The 15,993-nt window shown below is 42.5% G+C and overlaps 1 protein-coding gene across 1 annotated transcript in view; it reads left to right on the top strand.

The window, feature by feature from the left end:
• CDH1 (cadherin 1) overlaps positions 1-14,955 on the top strand; it is a 74,766-nt gene extending 59,811 nt beyond the window's left edge. Inside the window, exons 11-16 of the mRNA XM_087420034.1 lie at positions 2,516-2,661; positions 5,410-5,634; positions 5,969-6,199; positions 9,076-9,206; positions 11,254-11,397; positions 13,208-14,955. Of these exons, the coding sequence (XP_087276160.1) occupies positions 2,516-2,661; positions 5,410-5,634; positions 5,969-6,199; positions 9,076-9,206; positions 11,254-11,397; positions 13,208-13,417 (1,087 nt within the window). The 3' untranslated portion in view covers positions 13,418-14,955. The remainder of the gene's footprint in view (positions 1-2,515; positions 2,662-5,409; positions 5,635-5,968; positions 6,200-9,075; positions 9,207-11,253; positions 11,398-13,207) is intronic.
• Positions 14,956-15,993: the final 1,038 nt, after the last annotated feature.

Here is a 15,993-nt window from a genome sequence, read left to right as displayed (position 1 = left end):
GCATTGATGCCTGTGACTTATTAAACATAAACCAAACAGAGTTGAAGTGTGACTTCAACTTCTGAGGTTATTCTGGGAACTGCTAATTCTGCCCTGAATAAAAGAGCTCATAAATAAACTGTGCATGTGCACTTTATGGGGTGAACAGTATAAAGGGTCCAGGGAGTGATCTTTTTTTTTTTTTTTTTTTTTTTGTGAGGAAGATCAGCCCTGAGCTAACATCCATGCTAATCCTCCTCTTTTTGCTGAGGAAGACCGGCTCTGAGCCAACATCTATTGCCAATCCTCCTCCTTTTTTTTTTCCCCAAAGCCCCGGTAGATAGTTGTATGTCATAGTTGCACATCCTTCTAGTTGCTGTATGTGGGATGCAGCCTCAGCATGGCTGGACAAGCGGTGCGTCGGTGCGCGCCCGGGATCTGAACCTGGGCCGCCAGTAGCGGAGCGCGTGCACTTAACCGCTAAGCCACAGGGCTGGCCCCCAGGGAGTGATCTTAGTGGCTGCTAGAATCATTGCGTCAAGGCTGATGGGGAATTTTAAAATAGAAGAACCAGGCTGATACCACCCAAACCTCTGAGTGATTTTAACATTTACTAAAGAAGCAAGGACAACATGACATGAGGTGCCACTTGATGTGATTCAATAACACGGACACAGCACCACTTAAGACATATTTTTTGGAGAAAACAAAAGTTGAAACAGAATCTAATCAAGCCTTGGGATCTGATTTTGAAGAAATGCAGAGAATGAAGAAACAGGTTAAACACCATGAGGAAGCAGTCAGCCAGCTACAGAATGTGGGAACCATATGACAAATGACCCAGTTTCTTCAACAAATGGCGAAAGAATGGGGGTGACTGCTATAGAATAAAAGGATATTAAGAGACAAATCAACAATTGTAACGTGTGGACTATGCTTGATACGGATTCAAACAATCCAGCTATAGAAGACACACTGGAGGCAACTGGGGAAATTTGAACAGACATGGCATTAGTGACATTAAGTCATTAATATTGTTTTTGTTTGTGTTAGTGGCATTGTAATTGAGTTTTTTTAAAGACCTTATCTAGTAGAGATATGTACTGATGTATTTACAGGAGAGACCTTATGATGTCTGAGATTTACTTTAAAATAAAGACCACTCTCTGTAGTTCATTGCTTTGCACTTCAAAGAAGTGAGGGTAAGCCCACAGGTATCCAGGGCCCTTTCCTCCTTAGGTCTCTTTGCCTCCCTTACTGAGCGTTTCCATGACTCCAATGGATAACTGGGCAATATATCTCTGTTTTTTCCATGCCTTTGTTTCCTCTGATTGACTGTTTCTGGTTCTCCTAATAAGGTGTTGCTTAACAGGATTCTCTTGGCATTTTGAATAAAATATTATTTTGCTGTGTAAGACCAGAAGGAGCTTTAGCCTCTCTGGCATCTACGATTCAATGCCAACAGTGCAGCCTGCCCCCATGTCACTGTGCCAACCCGAATCTCCAAATGCTCATGGCAGCTGTTGGGGGGGCACCACTGTTTGGGAACACTACCCTTCGGGGATCTGGTGTGAAAGAATCTGCTTTTTCAAATACATAAGGATCATGGTATTCATTGCTTCAGGCAAGAATTATCCATAGATGTGAAATTGATTGGATGAAAGTTACTTGGTGAACAAGATATTCTCAAATTATCTCCCCTCAGGTTATAGATTAATTGCAAAGGGAAAAAAGGTACCTTTACTATGAAGGCCTCTCCCTTATCCGAGTGATCAAAGTTAACATCACCAATGAAAGAACAAACATCATGTGCCTCCTAATGTGATGCACCAAGAAGGACACAATGTCACCTCTGTAGTGTTCACTCCTCCCCACCAAATGCATAACTGAATCTAATTATGAGGGAATAATCTGACAAACCCAGATTGAGGGGATTTCTATGAAACAACTGGGCTGCATGTTTTAAAAACGTCAGTGTCAAGAAAGAAAAGAAAAGCTAAGGAATAATTCCAAATTAATGGAAACCAAAGAAAGATGACAGCTAAATGCCATGCATGATCCTGGATTGGATCCTGAATTGGTGCAGGGATGCTATGAAGGACAGTTTTGGGCAAATTCACTATATGAATATGTACCATATATTAAATAGTAGTATTATATCAAAGTTATATTTCCTGAAATTGAAAATCAAATTGTGGTTATGTAAAAGAATGCCTCTATTCTTAGGAGATGACATGTTGAAGTATTTATGAGTAAAGGAACATGATATCTGCAACTTATTCTCAAGTGGTCCAGCAAAACAAGAAATTATGTACGTTCATGTGAATGTATATGTATGGCACAATATTAACAATGGGTGAATCCAGGTGAAGGGTGCATGGATGGTTGTCATACTTTTCTGGCAACTTCTATAGGTTTGATATTTTTTTAAATAAGAAAGTTAGAAGTAAATATATCAATGAAGAGGAACTTGAACCTTCGTCAACTATATGCTGCTTGCTATTCCCATTCTAAGCCATAGCTTGTCCCTTTCCAGGTACCGGATTTGGAGGGACGCTGCCAACTGGCTAGAGATTAATCCGGACACTGGTGCCATTTCCACTCGGGCTGAGTTGGACAGAGAGGACGTTGAGCACGTGAAGAACAGCACATACACGGCCCTCATTATAGCCACGGACAACGGTAAGGACACCCTTGGCATTCGGCCTTTGCTTCCTTGCCCTCATCCTTCTTTTTGGACAGACGAGTTCATTCTTTTTCTTTTATTCTTAAACAAAAGTGCTGTCATTGTCAAAAATGCAAATAATTTGGGTCAAGCAGAAGTTCCTTTTCACCACTTCTCTATAGCCGAATCCACCCCTTTCCCATACCCGAACCCACCCCTTCCCCCTGGAAGCCAGAACACCTGGGTTTAGATCCTAGGACCAAAGCTTAATACCTGTGTGACCTTGGACTTATTACCTAATTTTTTTGTCCCTCAATTCCTTTATCTGACAAAATGATAATACCTCATCTGGATTAAATGTGTTAATTTATGTAAAAGTGCCGGAAGAATGCCAGCTACATAGTACATGCTCTGTAAGGACCATCATTATTTTTGTCGTCATCCTCAGTGAAGTATGGCTCTTTCCAGACTGTTTCCATTATCTGAATACATTTAGAAATATAGTTTATTATAAAACCACTATCTGGTTTATAGCTTTTTGTTGTTGTTTTTATTATAAAAACTATTATCTTATTCATGTTGTTTCAAATGAAAAAAAATTTTTTTTACTTGACAATATGTCTTTAACACAAAGATCTATGTCTCTTTAATGACATGACCTTATCTGGACATAGTATCATTTAATTCTTCACACATTAAAGGACCCTGGGCTTGTTTCCAACTGTTTCTTATTTCCATGAGTGATGAGTAAACATTCTTGTTCATGCCTCTATGTACAAGTATTTCCCTTGGAAAGATAATCAGAAGCAGAATTACTGTTAAAGAGACCTGCTAGCTTCTTGTGATTAATTTTCTTCCCCTCTCTTACTCCCTAACATCCCATGATAGTAATTCTAGGTTTGATAGTCTGGAAAGCAGAGGGCAGGGCAAGTTAGGCCATGATGGGGCTCCATCCGCAGAACCCTTTTGCGTGAAGGGAAAGCTAGCCCATTGCTTCAGCTGCAGTGCTACACTGGCCAGCTGTGGCTGTGTGGGAGTTCCCTAGCCTGGCCTGGAGGTGAGCTGAGGAAATGGCAATATACCTAGGGTCAGCCGGGGAGTAAATATTTTAGCCTCTGCAGGCCGTGTAGTCTCTGTTGCCATTGTAGCCTAGAAGCAGCCATAGAAATCTGTAAAGGAGTGAGCATGTCTGTGTTCCTAATTTGGCCAGAAGGCCTTAATTTGCTGACTCCTGACCTAATAGTAAAGGCTAAAGTGTGATGGTTCCGAACGATTCTCTCAAGTGTTACTTTGATTGTGCATGACTCAACACTTTTTAATGTAAGCTCTAAGAGGAGAATGAGGTTTCTTCATGAGGTTTCTTCAGAAACTATCAGCTCATTTAAATTTTTTGAAAGTCTTTTTTCCGTTAAAAAGAAGTTTTAAATGACACCTGCTCATTTTTTTAAAAAATGTTTCACATGATAAGGTAAAAAGATCCATCTATGGGTGAATAGATAAACAAAATGTGGTATATACATACAATGGAATATTATTCGGCCATAAAAAGGAAGGAAATCCCATCACATATTACAACATGGATGAACCTTGAGGGCAGTATGCTAAGTGAAATAAACCAATCACAAAAAGACAAATACTGTATGATTCCACTCGCATGAGGATTAAAGTAGTCAAATTCATAGAAACAGAAATAGAAGGGTGGTTGCCAGGGACTGGGGAGGAGGGGAAATGGAAATGGGGAATTGTTTAATGGGTACAGTTTCAATTTTGCAAGATGAAAAGTTCTGGAGACCTGTTTCATAACAATGTGAACGTTCTTACACTATCGAACTATACACTTAAAAATGGTTAAGAAGGTAAATTTTATGCTATTTTTTTTTTTAACCACAATTTTTTTTAAAAGGTAAAAAGAGAAAAATAATCACTACTGTCTTGCCACCCAGGTATACCTATTTTTAGGTTTGGGGTATATTCCTCTAGGTTTTTTTTTTCCCTATAATATACTAATATGATGATGATTCCTTGAGTATCTACTTTTTCTACTACCATATCCTGGGTGCTGTTTCAGGATGTAAAAGAAATGCAAATGGAAGTGTGTATGAATTTCCAAACCTATTTTGAAAAGCAACTTGCAGCAATTAAAAAAGACTCAACCTTTAAAACTTATAGAAGTTCAGAAAAGGAAGAACTGGGGGCCAGCCCTGTGGCGTAGCGGTTAAGTGCACGCGCTCCGCTGCTGGTGGCCCGGGTTCGGCTCCCACGTGTGCACCGATGCACTGCTTGTCAGGCCATGCTGTGGCGGCATCCCATATAAAGTAGAGGAAGATGAGCACGGATGTTAGCCCAGGGCCGGTCTTCCTCAGCACAAAAAGAGGAGGATTGGCGTGGATGTTAGCTCAGGGCTAGTCTTCCTCACAAAAAAAAAAAGAAAAGGAAGAACTGGTAGGGGGCAATGAGGACTTCTTGGGGTGGTTAAAATTTAATGGATGAATAGAGATACATGAAGAAGAGGAAGGAGGGTGTCCTTGGTGTGAGGAATAACTTGAATAATTGTTATCAAAGTGGGGAATAAGCATGTCAGAGACCTGCCTAACCAGGAGTGAAGGTGCCCTGGGATTGGCAGGCTGGGAAGCTCCATGGGCAGGGTGGGGCATAGCGATGGACCCCTGACGAGCCAGGACAAGATTTGGATTCAGTCTGATGGGAGGCAGTAGGGATTCATCAATGTTCCTGAGCTGTGAGATTTCCTATGTGTTTTCTTTTAGGTTCTCCACTTGCTACTGGAACGGGAACTCTTCTCCTGATCCTCTCCGATGTGAATGACAATGGCCCCATACCAGAACCTCGAAATACGGACTTCTGCCAGAAGGATCCACAGCCTCGTGTCATCAAAATCATTGATCCTGATCTTCCCCCCAACACATCACCCTTCACAGCAGAACTAACACATGGGGCAAGTGTTAACTGGACCATTGAGTACAATGACCCAGGTGGGAACTTGAGTCATATTTTGGAAACTTTGTTCCGACCACCATGCTTCCCCTGCTGCTTCCCCCTCCTGAATTTCTCTTCTCTTCTTCCAGACGTTACCCTTTTTGTTTGGTGCTTGTTTCCTCATCCCTTCTACATTTGAGGCGTTCCACCAAAGGTCCCTTTCCTCTCCTGGTACCTGACTCTGTGACATACTGCATAGTAATCTACAACCCAGGCAGCTCTTTTTCTTTACTCAGCTTTGGAATGTCTTTAATTCCCTAATAATTTTATTCTAGAGTGAACTTTTTTTTCTCCCCCAGTCTCATCGTTTATTTTTGTTGCTTCCTTCAGCCCATGAATCTCTCATTTTGAAGCCAAAGAAAGCCTTAGAGTTGGGTGACTACAAAATAAATCTCAAGCTCACGGATAATCAGAACAAAGACCAAGTGACCACCTTAGATGTGATTGTGTGTGACTGTGAAGGGGCTGTCAACACCTGTAAGAGGCACATGCCTTATGCCGAAGCAGGATTGCCGGTTTCTGCTGTTCTGGGGATTCTTGGAGGCATCCTTGCTTTGCTAAGTAAGTACAGCTGGCAAGTGTTTCAGCCTCTGACTTTGAAAATGTCAGAGGTTTATCTCTTATTGAATGTTTCAGAGTAAGTGGTGGAAGACTGGAAGGCAGCCCTGTTCCATTAAGTCAGCAAGGGACCCAGTCCTATTTTGTTCTTTTATCCGTCAGGGCATTGCTTCTCAAGCCCGAGTGCAAACAAATCACCTGTGCCTCTTTGTAAAATGAGAATCCTGATCCAGTAGATCTGGGGAGGGGCCTCAGATTCTGCATTTCCAACTAGTTCCCAGATGATGCTGATGTTGCAGGTCCTTGGACCCATACTCAGAGCAGCAAGGCTGTGGGGGGTTGCTGTCCTCATCAGCACGATCATAGCTAGCCAGCTCACCACCACCACCTCCACATTCCATCCTGGAGAAGGGATGACAGACGGAGTGGAAGGCACTTATCTGGGAATTGCACATTATCATCTCCACTCACATCCCACTGGCCCAAACACAGCCACACCTAGTTGCAAGGGAGATTGGAAGCTCCCGCTCTTAACTGGGCAACCATGTGCCCACTTAACACTTGGCAGGGGGTGAGAGTGGGGTAAATAGTGAGTATCAGTGACTGAAAGGAGGAAGGGGAAAAAGGGTACTGGGGAAAATTTGGCAGTTTCTGTTATAGTCCTTGAAACTGGTATCACCCAAGCCCACCTGTAGACTGATCCCTAGGGTTGACACAGATGCCATTATGGTTTCCAAAAGCTAGTGATGGCAAGTCAATTAGAAAACTTTTAAAGATAGTGTATAATTAGGGGCTGGAAATGGTCATGAATGCCTTTGCAGTTGGAAGAGGGGGCTGCTTGGTAATTGAGTCTCAAGGAAGGTTTGGTGGAAGATATAGGTAGGATGGTTGGGCCACAGGGGCTGGTGGAACCCAGATAGTCAGAGGGGCATTCGTGAAGGTTCCCACACTAGCCAGGGTACAGAGAGGAAGGCTTGATTGGACTGTGTAGGACAGAGAGGAGGCCAACCTGGCTGGAGAAGAAGAAAGTTCTTAAAGGCAGCAGTGGGATCAACTCGGAGGCTTTCACTTGAGACTCCGCATGGGCGTGTTGATCTTGCTGCTTGCTGCTGCAGCAGCTTTGGGAAGGGGTTATCTCTTGGCCTTCAGGAATGCTGGTAGTGTATCCCATTTGCTCCTGTTCTCTGCTGCCTGTGTCCTCTCAAAACTGAAGGAAGGAGAGTGTTGTTGAGAATTCAGCAAGCTTTCTGGACCTTTGTTCCTCCAGGATTTACATGGCTCTACTGCCCCCATGGGATTAGGTTAAGTCACTGTCCTATGCATAACAGAAGCCCTGCCTGCCCACTTACTTCCCACCAAATTATATTTGAATGGGCCAGTATGCTTTGGGAAAGTGGTTACTGACTAGTACTGTCATTCTGAGAAAAATACTAAAGATAATAGTTATACTTAAAATATTGACTTTTTAATAATAGCATTACTTAAATTTGCTATGGGTATATTTCATCAGATATGGGGGCCCAGCACAACATTTCCGAATGTTCAAATGTGGAACAACATTTAAAGCAGAAGCAATGTCAGGATTCAGATTTCCGACTTCTTGTTCCTTATGGGCAAACACACAACTCACACTTCTAAAGCATGTTGGAGAGAGACACCAGGCTATGAAGGTTTTCGTGTAGTCCATCAATATTTGATTGCTTACTTTGCGCCAGGTTTTGTGTCAGACACTGAGGATGCTGGGGTGGGGTGGTGCTTCCTGAAGTGATAACAATCTGCTATATTTTGGTTACTTTCCTTTAAGTAACATTTAATTAATGTTTGATAAGAAGCGTCCTTTTGGAAACAATAACCTGCCTCTGGCTCTCACTTGCTCTAAGTTCCACATGGATGGGGACTGTTTGCACCTTGAGTTGTCTTCAGCGCTGTATCCTCAATGCTGAGACAGGCCTTGGCCCACCTAGCAAGTACTCGGTATTCCTGGTCAAGGGAGTTAATGTTGCTTATCTGGATAAGGTCTTGGAATCTTTCTGATTTCAGAAACAATAGGTAGGTTGAGTACTTCTAAGAAATCTTTTCCCCAAGTTTATGCAACCTCTTATTTCAATGCAATAATGCTTTACTAGGGTGTCATATATAGGTACTTGGGCACAAACATCTAGAAAGAAAACACACTGAATCATATTTGTTTTCCATTGACAGTAAATAGTTTAATATTTAAAAAAGTAAATGTTAATCGTATATCTCCTAGAAATATTCCAAGATCAGATGAAAACCTTGGAAATTAAAGAGATTTTAAGGCTTGCTTTTATGTTTTATCTTAAGATAAGGAATATACCAGGCGATTTTATAATCTGCGCCTCACATCCTGTAGCTGATTAACAATAATGAGTGTGTATCAGTCACATTTAGGCTGACCCAGCCCTGCTCACAAACCTTCAATGGCTCCACCTCACTCAGAATCAAAGCCAAAGTCCTTCCAGTGGTCCACACGTCTCTGCTGCCCCGCTGACCTCCTCTCCACTAATTTCCCCCTCGGTCACTCTGCTAAGCCACGCTGGCCTCGCCTTTCCTTGATCACACCAAGCGTGCTCCTATCTCAGGGCCTTTGCCCCTACCATTTCCTTTGCCAGAAACACTTCCCCCCAGATTTTGGGAAATGACTGATTGCTTTCGACTCACTTACAGAGCACAGTTGAATTCATATATAATTGTCCACTGTGTTACATTGCATATATTAACTTCAGGAATGTGAGCGTCACCATGTGGGTTGTCTTACAGCCATCTGCCTGGTATGCAAGGCAGTGGCACTCTGTGATAGCTGCTTCTTATGGCCTTCTTGACCTGTGGCTCTCATCGCGTTCTCTTCCCCTCTCCAGTCCTGATTCTCCTGCTTCTGCTGTTTCTTCGGAGGAGAGGGGCTGTCAAGGAGCCCTTACTGCCCCCAGAAGATGACACCCGGGACAACGTCTATTACTATGACGAAGAAGGAGGTGGAGAAGAAGACCAGGTGCGTTTTTAAAGCTCTGGTAAAAAGCTTAATGGTGTTCTCTTTATTTGGAAGAAGCAATGATTAGAAGGCAGACATTTGACATAGCTCTCTGTCACTTTGTGTATTATTTTTTTAAGGCCTTACCCAAGAAAACAGACGTTGTCATTGGCTATCATCATCAATACAACATTGCTAACATTTACTGATTGCTTACTGTTCTGCACCCAGTTGAATGAACAGAGGCCCAGAGCAGTTAAGTAACTTGCCCAACCTCACACAGCTAGGGAGAAGTAGAAGTAGGTGGTCTGACTGCAGAACCTACTCTCATCTCTATTCTCAGGACATGGACTTCAATCAAATTATCTTTGATAGAAAGCAACTGATCCATTTTAATTTTGTTTCCCTTGAGTTTTTAACTATGCCAAACTGTTTTTTGCTTTTTGAGGATGTTAAATCTTTAGGCCTTATTTATTTTCCCTGAGTTTGTAGACAGTCTTAACTTGCATTACCCTGGAATTTTCCAGAGAACTTTTGAAAAGCTATTCTATTTAGAAAGGAAACCATGGGACCCATCACAGTGTCCTGCTTTTGACTCAGGCCATGCAGTGAGGCACATTTGCTGACCTCTGTGGTCTGGAAGAATAGCCATTGATCAGAATTTCAGTGCTTGCTTTGTACAACATACAGGAGGTATAGAGAAATATAAGATGTGGTTCCAGATTTCAAGGTGCTTCTAAGTCTAGTTGGGGGGTACCAGATAAACTGTATCAGTGAGCTGTTACCACAGTAATGCTGTATAACAAACAACCCCAGAATGTCAGTGGCACACACCCATCAGCATGCCTTTGTGGGTTAGCTGGACAATTGCTGATCTCAGCTAGGGTCTTAGTCTGCTCAGTCTGCTCTAACAAAATACCACAGACTGCATGCTTATCAACAACAGAAGTTCGTTTCTCACAGTTCTGGAGGCTGGGAAGTCCAAGATCAGGGCACCAGCAGATTTGGTGTCTGGTGAGGGTCTGCCTCCTGGTTCATAGATGGTTCTTCTCACTGTGTCCTCACACGGCGGAAAGGGCGAGGGAGCTCTAGGATGTCTTTTATTTTATTTTATTTATTTTTTATTTTTTGTGAGGAAGATCAGCCCTGAGCTAACATCCAATGCCAACCCTCCTCTTTTTGCTGAGGACGATTGGCCCTGGGCTAACATCCATGCCCATCTTCCTCCACTTTATATGGGACGCTGCCACAGCATGGCTTGACAAGCGGTGTGTTGGTGTGCGCCAGGGACCTGAACCCTGGGCCGCCAAAGTGGAGCTCATGCACTTAACCACTGTGACACCTGGCTGGCCCCTAGGGTGTCTTTAAGGAACGGGCACTAATCCTATTCCCAAGGGCTCCACCCACCCTCATGACCTAGTCACCTCCCCAAAGCCCCACCCCCAAACACCACCACCTTGGGGATTAGGTTTCACCATGTGAAATCTGGGAGGACACAAACATTCCATCTATGGCAGCTAGGCTTGCAAGAATCTGCAAGTTGGCTGGAGCTCAGCTGATCTGAGCTGGCTTTGGCTGAATGGCTCTATGCTGCAAGTTGTGTCCAGGACTGTCCTGGGCAATTCTTTGTACCAGCAGGCTAGTCCAAAGTGCATAGCCTTTGCCTGTGTCACGTGTTAATGTCCCATTGGCCCAAGCAAGTCACATAACAAAGCCCAACATTCATGGATTTCAGTTCTTCTCGTGGAGGGTATGCTGGGAAGGGAGTGAATATTTGCTGAATAATAATCTAATAATTATACCCTATGAAACGTTAATAAGGGACAAAGTCTACATCCATACCCACAAGAGCTCTTCACAATCCTTTTATGCTATATTTTCTTCCAGTGGTATTTTGGAGACTCTTAGGTTGAAAACAGTCATTTCGGATTACAATGGCCCATGCTCGTAAATATACAGTTGTTAGTTAAGGTATTATCCAATACCATAGTCTATAAACCAAATACAGCCCTGTGTTTCTGACTGTTTCTTTTTACTCTTTGCTATGCTTGTGCCTTTTTCTCTAAAGGACTTTGACTTGAGCCAGCTGCACAGGGGCCTGGATGCTCGGCCCGAAGTGATTCGCAATGATGTGGCGCCAACCATCATGAGTGTGCCCCAGTATCGGCCCCGCCCTGCCAATCCTGATGAAATTGGAAACTTTATTGATGAAGTAAGTAAGCAAAGTCAAAAGCCAAGGTTCACCTCATCTCTAAACTCAGAAAGGAGCAGTTGTGTCAAAAGTCAGACAAAGTCTTTAGATTCTTCCCTTTACCACATTTTCACCTTGCCCAAGCTCTATTTTTTATTTGTGTTGCATCTGAATTTCAGAACTAATGGCACTTCCAATTGGTCTTACTGATTTTGTGAAGTCCATATGGCAAAATCAAGAATTGCTTGGATGGATTTAGTGGAACTAGAAATGAAACTAAAGAGATTCAAAGCAGATCCAATTTGGTTTCATTAATGGGTCTCTTTTCCCCTGCATCCCACAGCTGGTTGGGATGTAATGTTAAATGTGTATCACAAGTCTACCTGAGGGTCATAAAAATAGCATCCATATTGTATATGTCAGAAATGCATTCAGCTATAAATACCAGAAGCTTAAATATGGGTAGATTTGCCTTGTGCAAATAGAAGGCTGGGGTAAACAGTCCAGGCTTGTGCATCAGCCTTTTCTACCTTTCTGCTACATAATCCAAGCACGTAGGTCCTTGTTCTCAGGGTTATTGCCTCACGATCACAAGATGGTTGCTTGGGCCGGCCCCGTGCCTTAGCGGTTAAGTGCATGCGCTCTGCTACTGGCGGCCTGGGTTTGGATCCCGGGCGCGCACCGACACACCACTTGTCTGGCCATGCTGAGGCGGCGTCCCACATACAGCAACTAGAAGGATGTGCAGCTATGACATACAACTATCTACTGGGGCTTTGGGGAGAAAAAGGAGGAGGATTGGCAATAGATGTTAGCTCAGAGCCGGTCTTCCTCAGCAAAAAGAGGAGGATTAGCATGGATGTTAGCTCAGGGCTGATCTTCCTCACAAAAAAAATAAATAAATAAAAAATTAAAATTTAAATAAATAAATAAAATACAAGATGGTTGCTACACTTTTAGGCCTTATGTCTGTATTCCAGTAAAGAAGTAGGAATGGCAGAGCAGAGAGCAAAAATCTTGATTCTAGTCAACTGTTACGCAAGAAGGGAATTCATCCTACATGTTATTGTCCAGAACTGTCACAAGATTGTCTCTGTCTGCAAGGGAGGGTGAGAAATAAGGCATTAAATTAATTAGCTTAGGGTAAGACGAGGAAGAATTTGGTTTGGGGTTGAGCAAAGAACCAAGCAAGATAATAGTCCAGCGGGATCTGGATCTTAGAGAAAATTGGGAACAGGAAAGGCCAGTTTAAATCAACCCTTTTAGGTACATCTGACTTCAGGTCCTTTCCTCCATTCTCATTCCTTTGTGTGTCACTGTATCTGATTGTAGCTTCGTTTTTTAATTACAAAAATGTTTGCTATTTTAAAAATATAAATTATGAAATGTATATCAAGGGAAAAAATGCAAATCCTTCTTCTGTTCCCCCAACCCTACTCATCCGAGTTAACTGTTAACAGTTTGGCATTCATCCTTTCCGACCTTTCTGGGAGGAAATGCTTTAGACCAGTATGACTGTCCTCATTGTTCTCAGCCTCTGTCCATCCTGGTTGGTTGGTGCTTATATCTTCCTTGCCTACACATAATTACCATTACATTCTGCATATGTTCCCGTAACTTTCTCTTCTCATCAACAATATATCATGCCCGTCTTCCATGCCAGTTTGTATAAATCTACCTTGTTGCTGTTGATTGCTCCTGGTGTTCTATAGGATGGTTGCATTGTCGTGCATGCATGTCACTTGAGGGACCAAGAGACGGCATCTTGCCTAAGATGACAGTTGTCTGATTCCTTTCATTGAAAGATCCTACTGTCTTCCTTCTTCTTTAGAACCTGAAGGCAGCTGATAGTGACCCCACTGCCCCCCCTTACGACTCTCTGCTCGTGTTTGACTATGAAGGAAGCGGTTCCGAAGCTGCTACTCTGAGCTCCCTGAACTCCTCGGAGTCGGACCAAGACCAGGACTATGACTACCTGAACGAGTGGGGCAATCGCTTCAAGAAGCTGGCGGACATGTATGGAGGTGGCGAGGACGACTAGGGGAAAGAGATGGGTCCCTATACTCAAGGGATGGCAAATGCAGGCATAATGTTTCTGGAGGTTTTTCAGCTCCCTTCACTTGATGAGCTTCTGGGGAAGAGAGACTGATCAGCGATGTAGTTAGGGTAGTTAGGATTTCCACTTTATAGATCTAATCTGTGTGTTAGAAAGATTTTGACTTATTCGTTGAATCTGTTTTTTCTTTCATCACCCTTTACATGGTGATGATGTCCAGAAGACCCCCAAATGTTAATATTTCAGAAGAATAGCTTCAACCTCAGAAGGTTCTGCTAGCAACTTGCAGATTTCCTTAAGGGCTTTGTCTCACTTTTAAAAGGAAGGGGACGGGTCAACTGCCCTATTGTTTTGTATATATAAAAAATTGTGTCCTTTTCTTCTCCTGTCACTGCACTGGTGTCCCATGTTCTAATATCCACTCTTACTCCTTCTGAATTGACATTGTCCCGGACAGGAGTTCTCTGATGCAGAAATTATTGGGCCCTTTTAGGGCAATAGCCTTGTGTCTTAGTCTGGCCATATCTTAACACCTTGAACGGTTTTCCTTTTCCATCTCCTGAGGATGTAACTTGAAATGGGCATCCATCCATTTACCTGTTCAGATTAAGAATCTTTGTTATGTGAATGTCATTATAGATACTTTAGTTCTAAACAGGGAGCCTTGACCAGAAAATGTGAGCTTTCAGGTGCCACTTAACTGTTCATGTTCATTCATCACTAAAACAAGAGTGATATATTCCAAGACTCAGGATAGTGCCTAAAGTGCTGCAGCCAAAGACAGAAGATGGCTTGTCACAGCAGAGGGGGAACATGAAAAGGGGGCTTGGAGATGGCAGGAGAGAGTGTCATTGAGCTTGGCAATTTGCCAAACTGAGGCTAGCGATGTTTGAAGTGGTTTAACCTCCAGCCCTGAAAATTCTGGAGGAATGGAGGAATCTCAACATGTATGTCCTACTAAAATCCTTACACTACAGTTTGTACCTGACGCCCAGAATCTGCAAGTGCCTGCCTTTGTTGATATCTACAGAAAATGCTAGCTGATCTGGACACATTTGCCCCAAATTCCAACTGTACGTAGAAAACTTGAGGATATTAAAAATCCAAATTTTTTCTTATGAGCGGGAACTAAAAACTACTTTGAAGGGTGTTAGCCAGGGGAGGTGGAGGTAGGGGAACATTGATTTGGATCTTTCAGTTGAAAAGCGATCTTTAAGAAACTTTTGACAACCATAGAAAAGAATTTTATCTGAATTGCTTTATGGTCTGTCAACTGTCTTTAGAAGAAAAAAAATCATCCCTACAATCACTTCTTGGAATTGTCTTGATTTTTCAGCAATTTAAACTCTATCTAATATAGTTCTGTGTAGAGAATGTCACTGTGGTTTTGAGTGTACGTGTGTGTGGGTGGTGATAATTTTGTATTTTCTTTGGGAGTGGAAAAGGAAAACAATTCAAACTGAGAAAATTATTCTTAAATATTCATTTTTATAAATTGTATTAAAGAATTTTGTTAAATCATTGTCAAACTTGTTTTATTTGACACCACCACAATTCCAGGCAAGACTAATGGTAGATGAGCTCAGTTGAAACATGGAGAAAGAAGCTTTTTTTTCTTTCTTTCTTTCTTTGTTTTTTTTTTTTTTTTTTTTTTTTTGTGTGAGGAAGATCAGCCCTGAGCTAACATCCGTCACCAATCCTCTTCTTTTTGCTGGGGAAGACTGGCCCTGGGCTAACATCTGTGCCCATCGTCCTCTACTTTATATGGGACGCCGCCACAGCATGGCTTCACAAGCAGTGCGTCAGTATGTGTCCAGGGTTCTGTACCTGCGAACCCCGGGCCGCCGAAGCGGAGTGCACACACTTAAAACTTAACTGCTACACCACCAGGCTGGCCCCAAGAAGCTTCATATTAAAATGATGTCTTTAGAACTTTGTGTCATTCTATTGGGGCAGAATGAGGGGAAACTGCATTCACAAGGTTATTTTATTTGAAGAAGATCCATCCATATGGCATGTGGTGGAACCAATTAAGTTCCCTTGTCAATGGGAGACTGCTGTGGGCTGAGCTGAGGGACAGAAGCAGGGCTTCAAACAACCTTTAGTCAGTCAGCAAAGTTAACATAGGCCAGTGGTTATCCAGCAGGGAGGACTGTGGCCCCCTCCCCTAGGGGACGGTTGGCAACTTCTGGAGATAGTTTTGATTGTCATGACTGGGGAGGTGCTACTTTGAGTCCCTGTTTTCATTTCTGGATATATACCTAGGAGTAGAATTACTGGGTCATATGGTAATTCTATGTTTCGCTTTTTGAGAAACTGCCAATGTATGAACCTTGATTGGATCCTGGAGTGAAAATTAAAAACTAAAATACATTTTTTGGAAATTGGGTAAATTTTAATATGGATCCTATGATATTCCCAAATGAATATTAATTTTCTTTGGTACAATAGTGACGGTTCACTAGGGAAACTTAGGAGATAAATCATGAAGAATTTAGGGATAAAGTCTTATGATGTCTGGAAATTAACTTAAAAATGGTTCAACAAAACATATATCGAGA

The sequence above is a fragment of the Ceratotherium simum genome, chromosome 30 (assembly GCF_057802395.1).
Source record: "Ceratotherium simum simum isolate JZ-2026a chromosome 30, ASM5780239v1, whole genome shotgun sequence".
NCBI classification, from domain to species: Eukaryota; Metazoa; Chordata; class Mammalia; order Perissodactyla; family Rhinocerotidae; genus Ceratotherium; species Ceratotherium simum.
The sequence above is the reverse complement of the archived record's forward strand: the minus strand, read 5'-3'. Positions and strand labels throughout refer to the sequence as shown.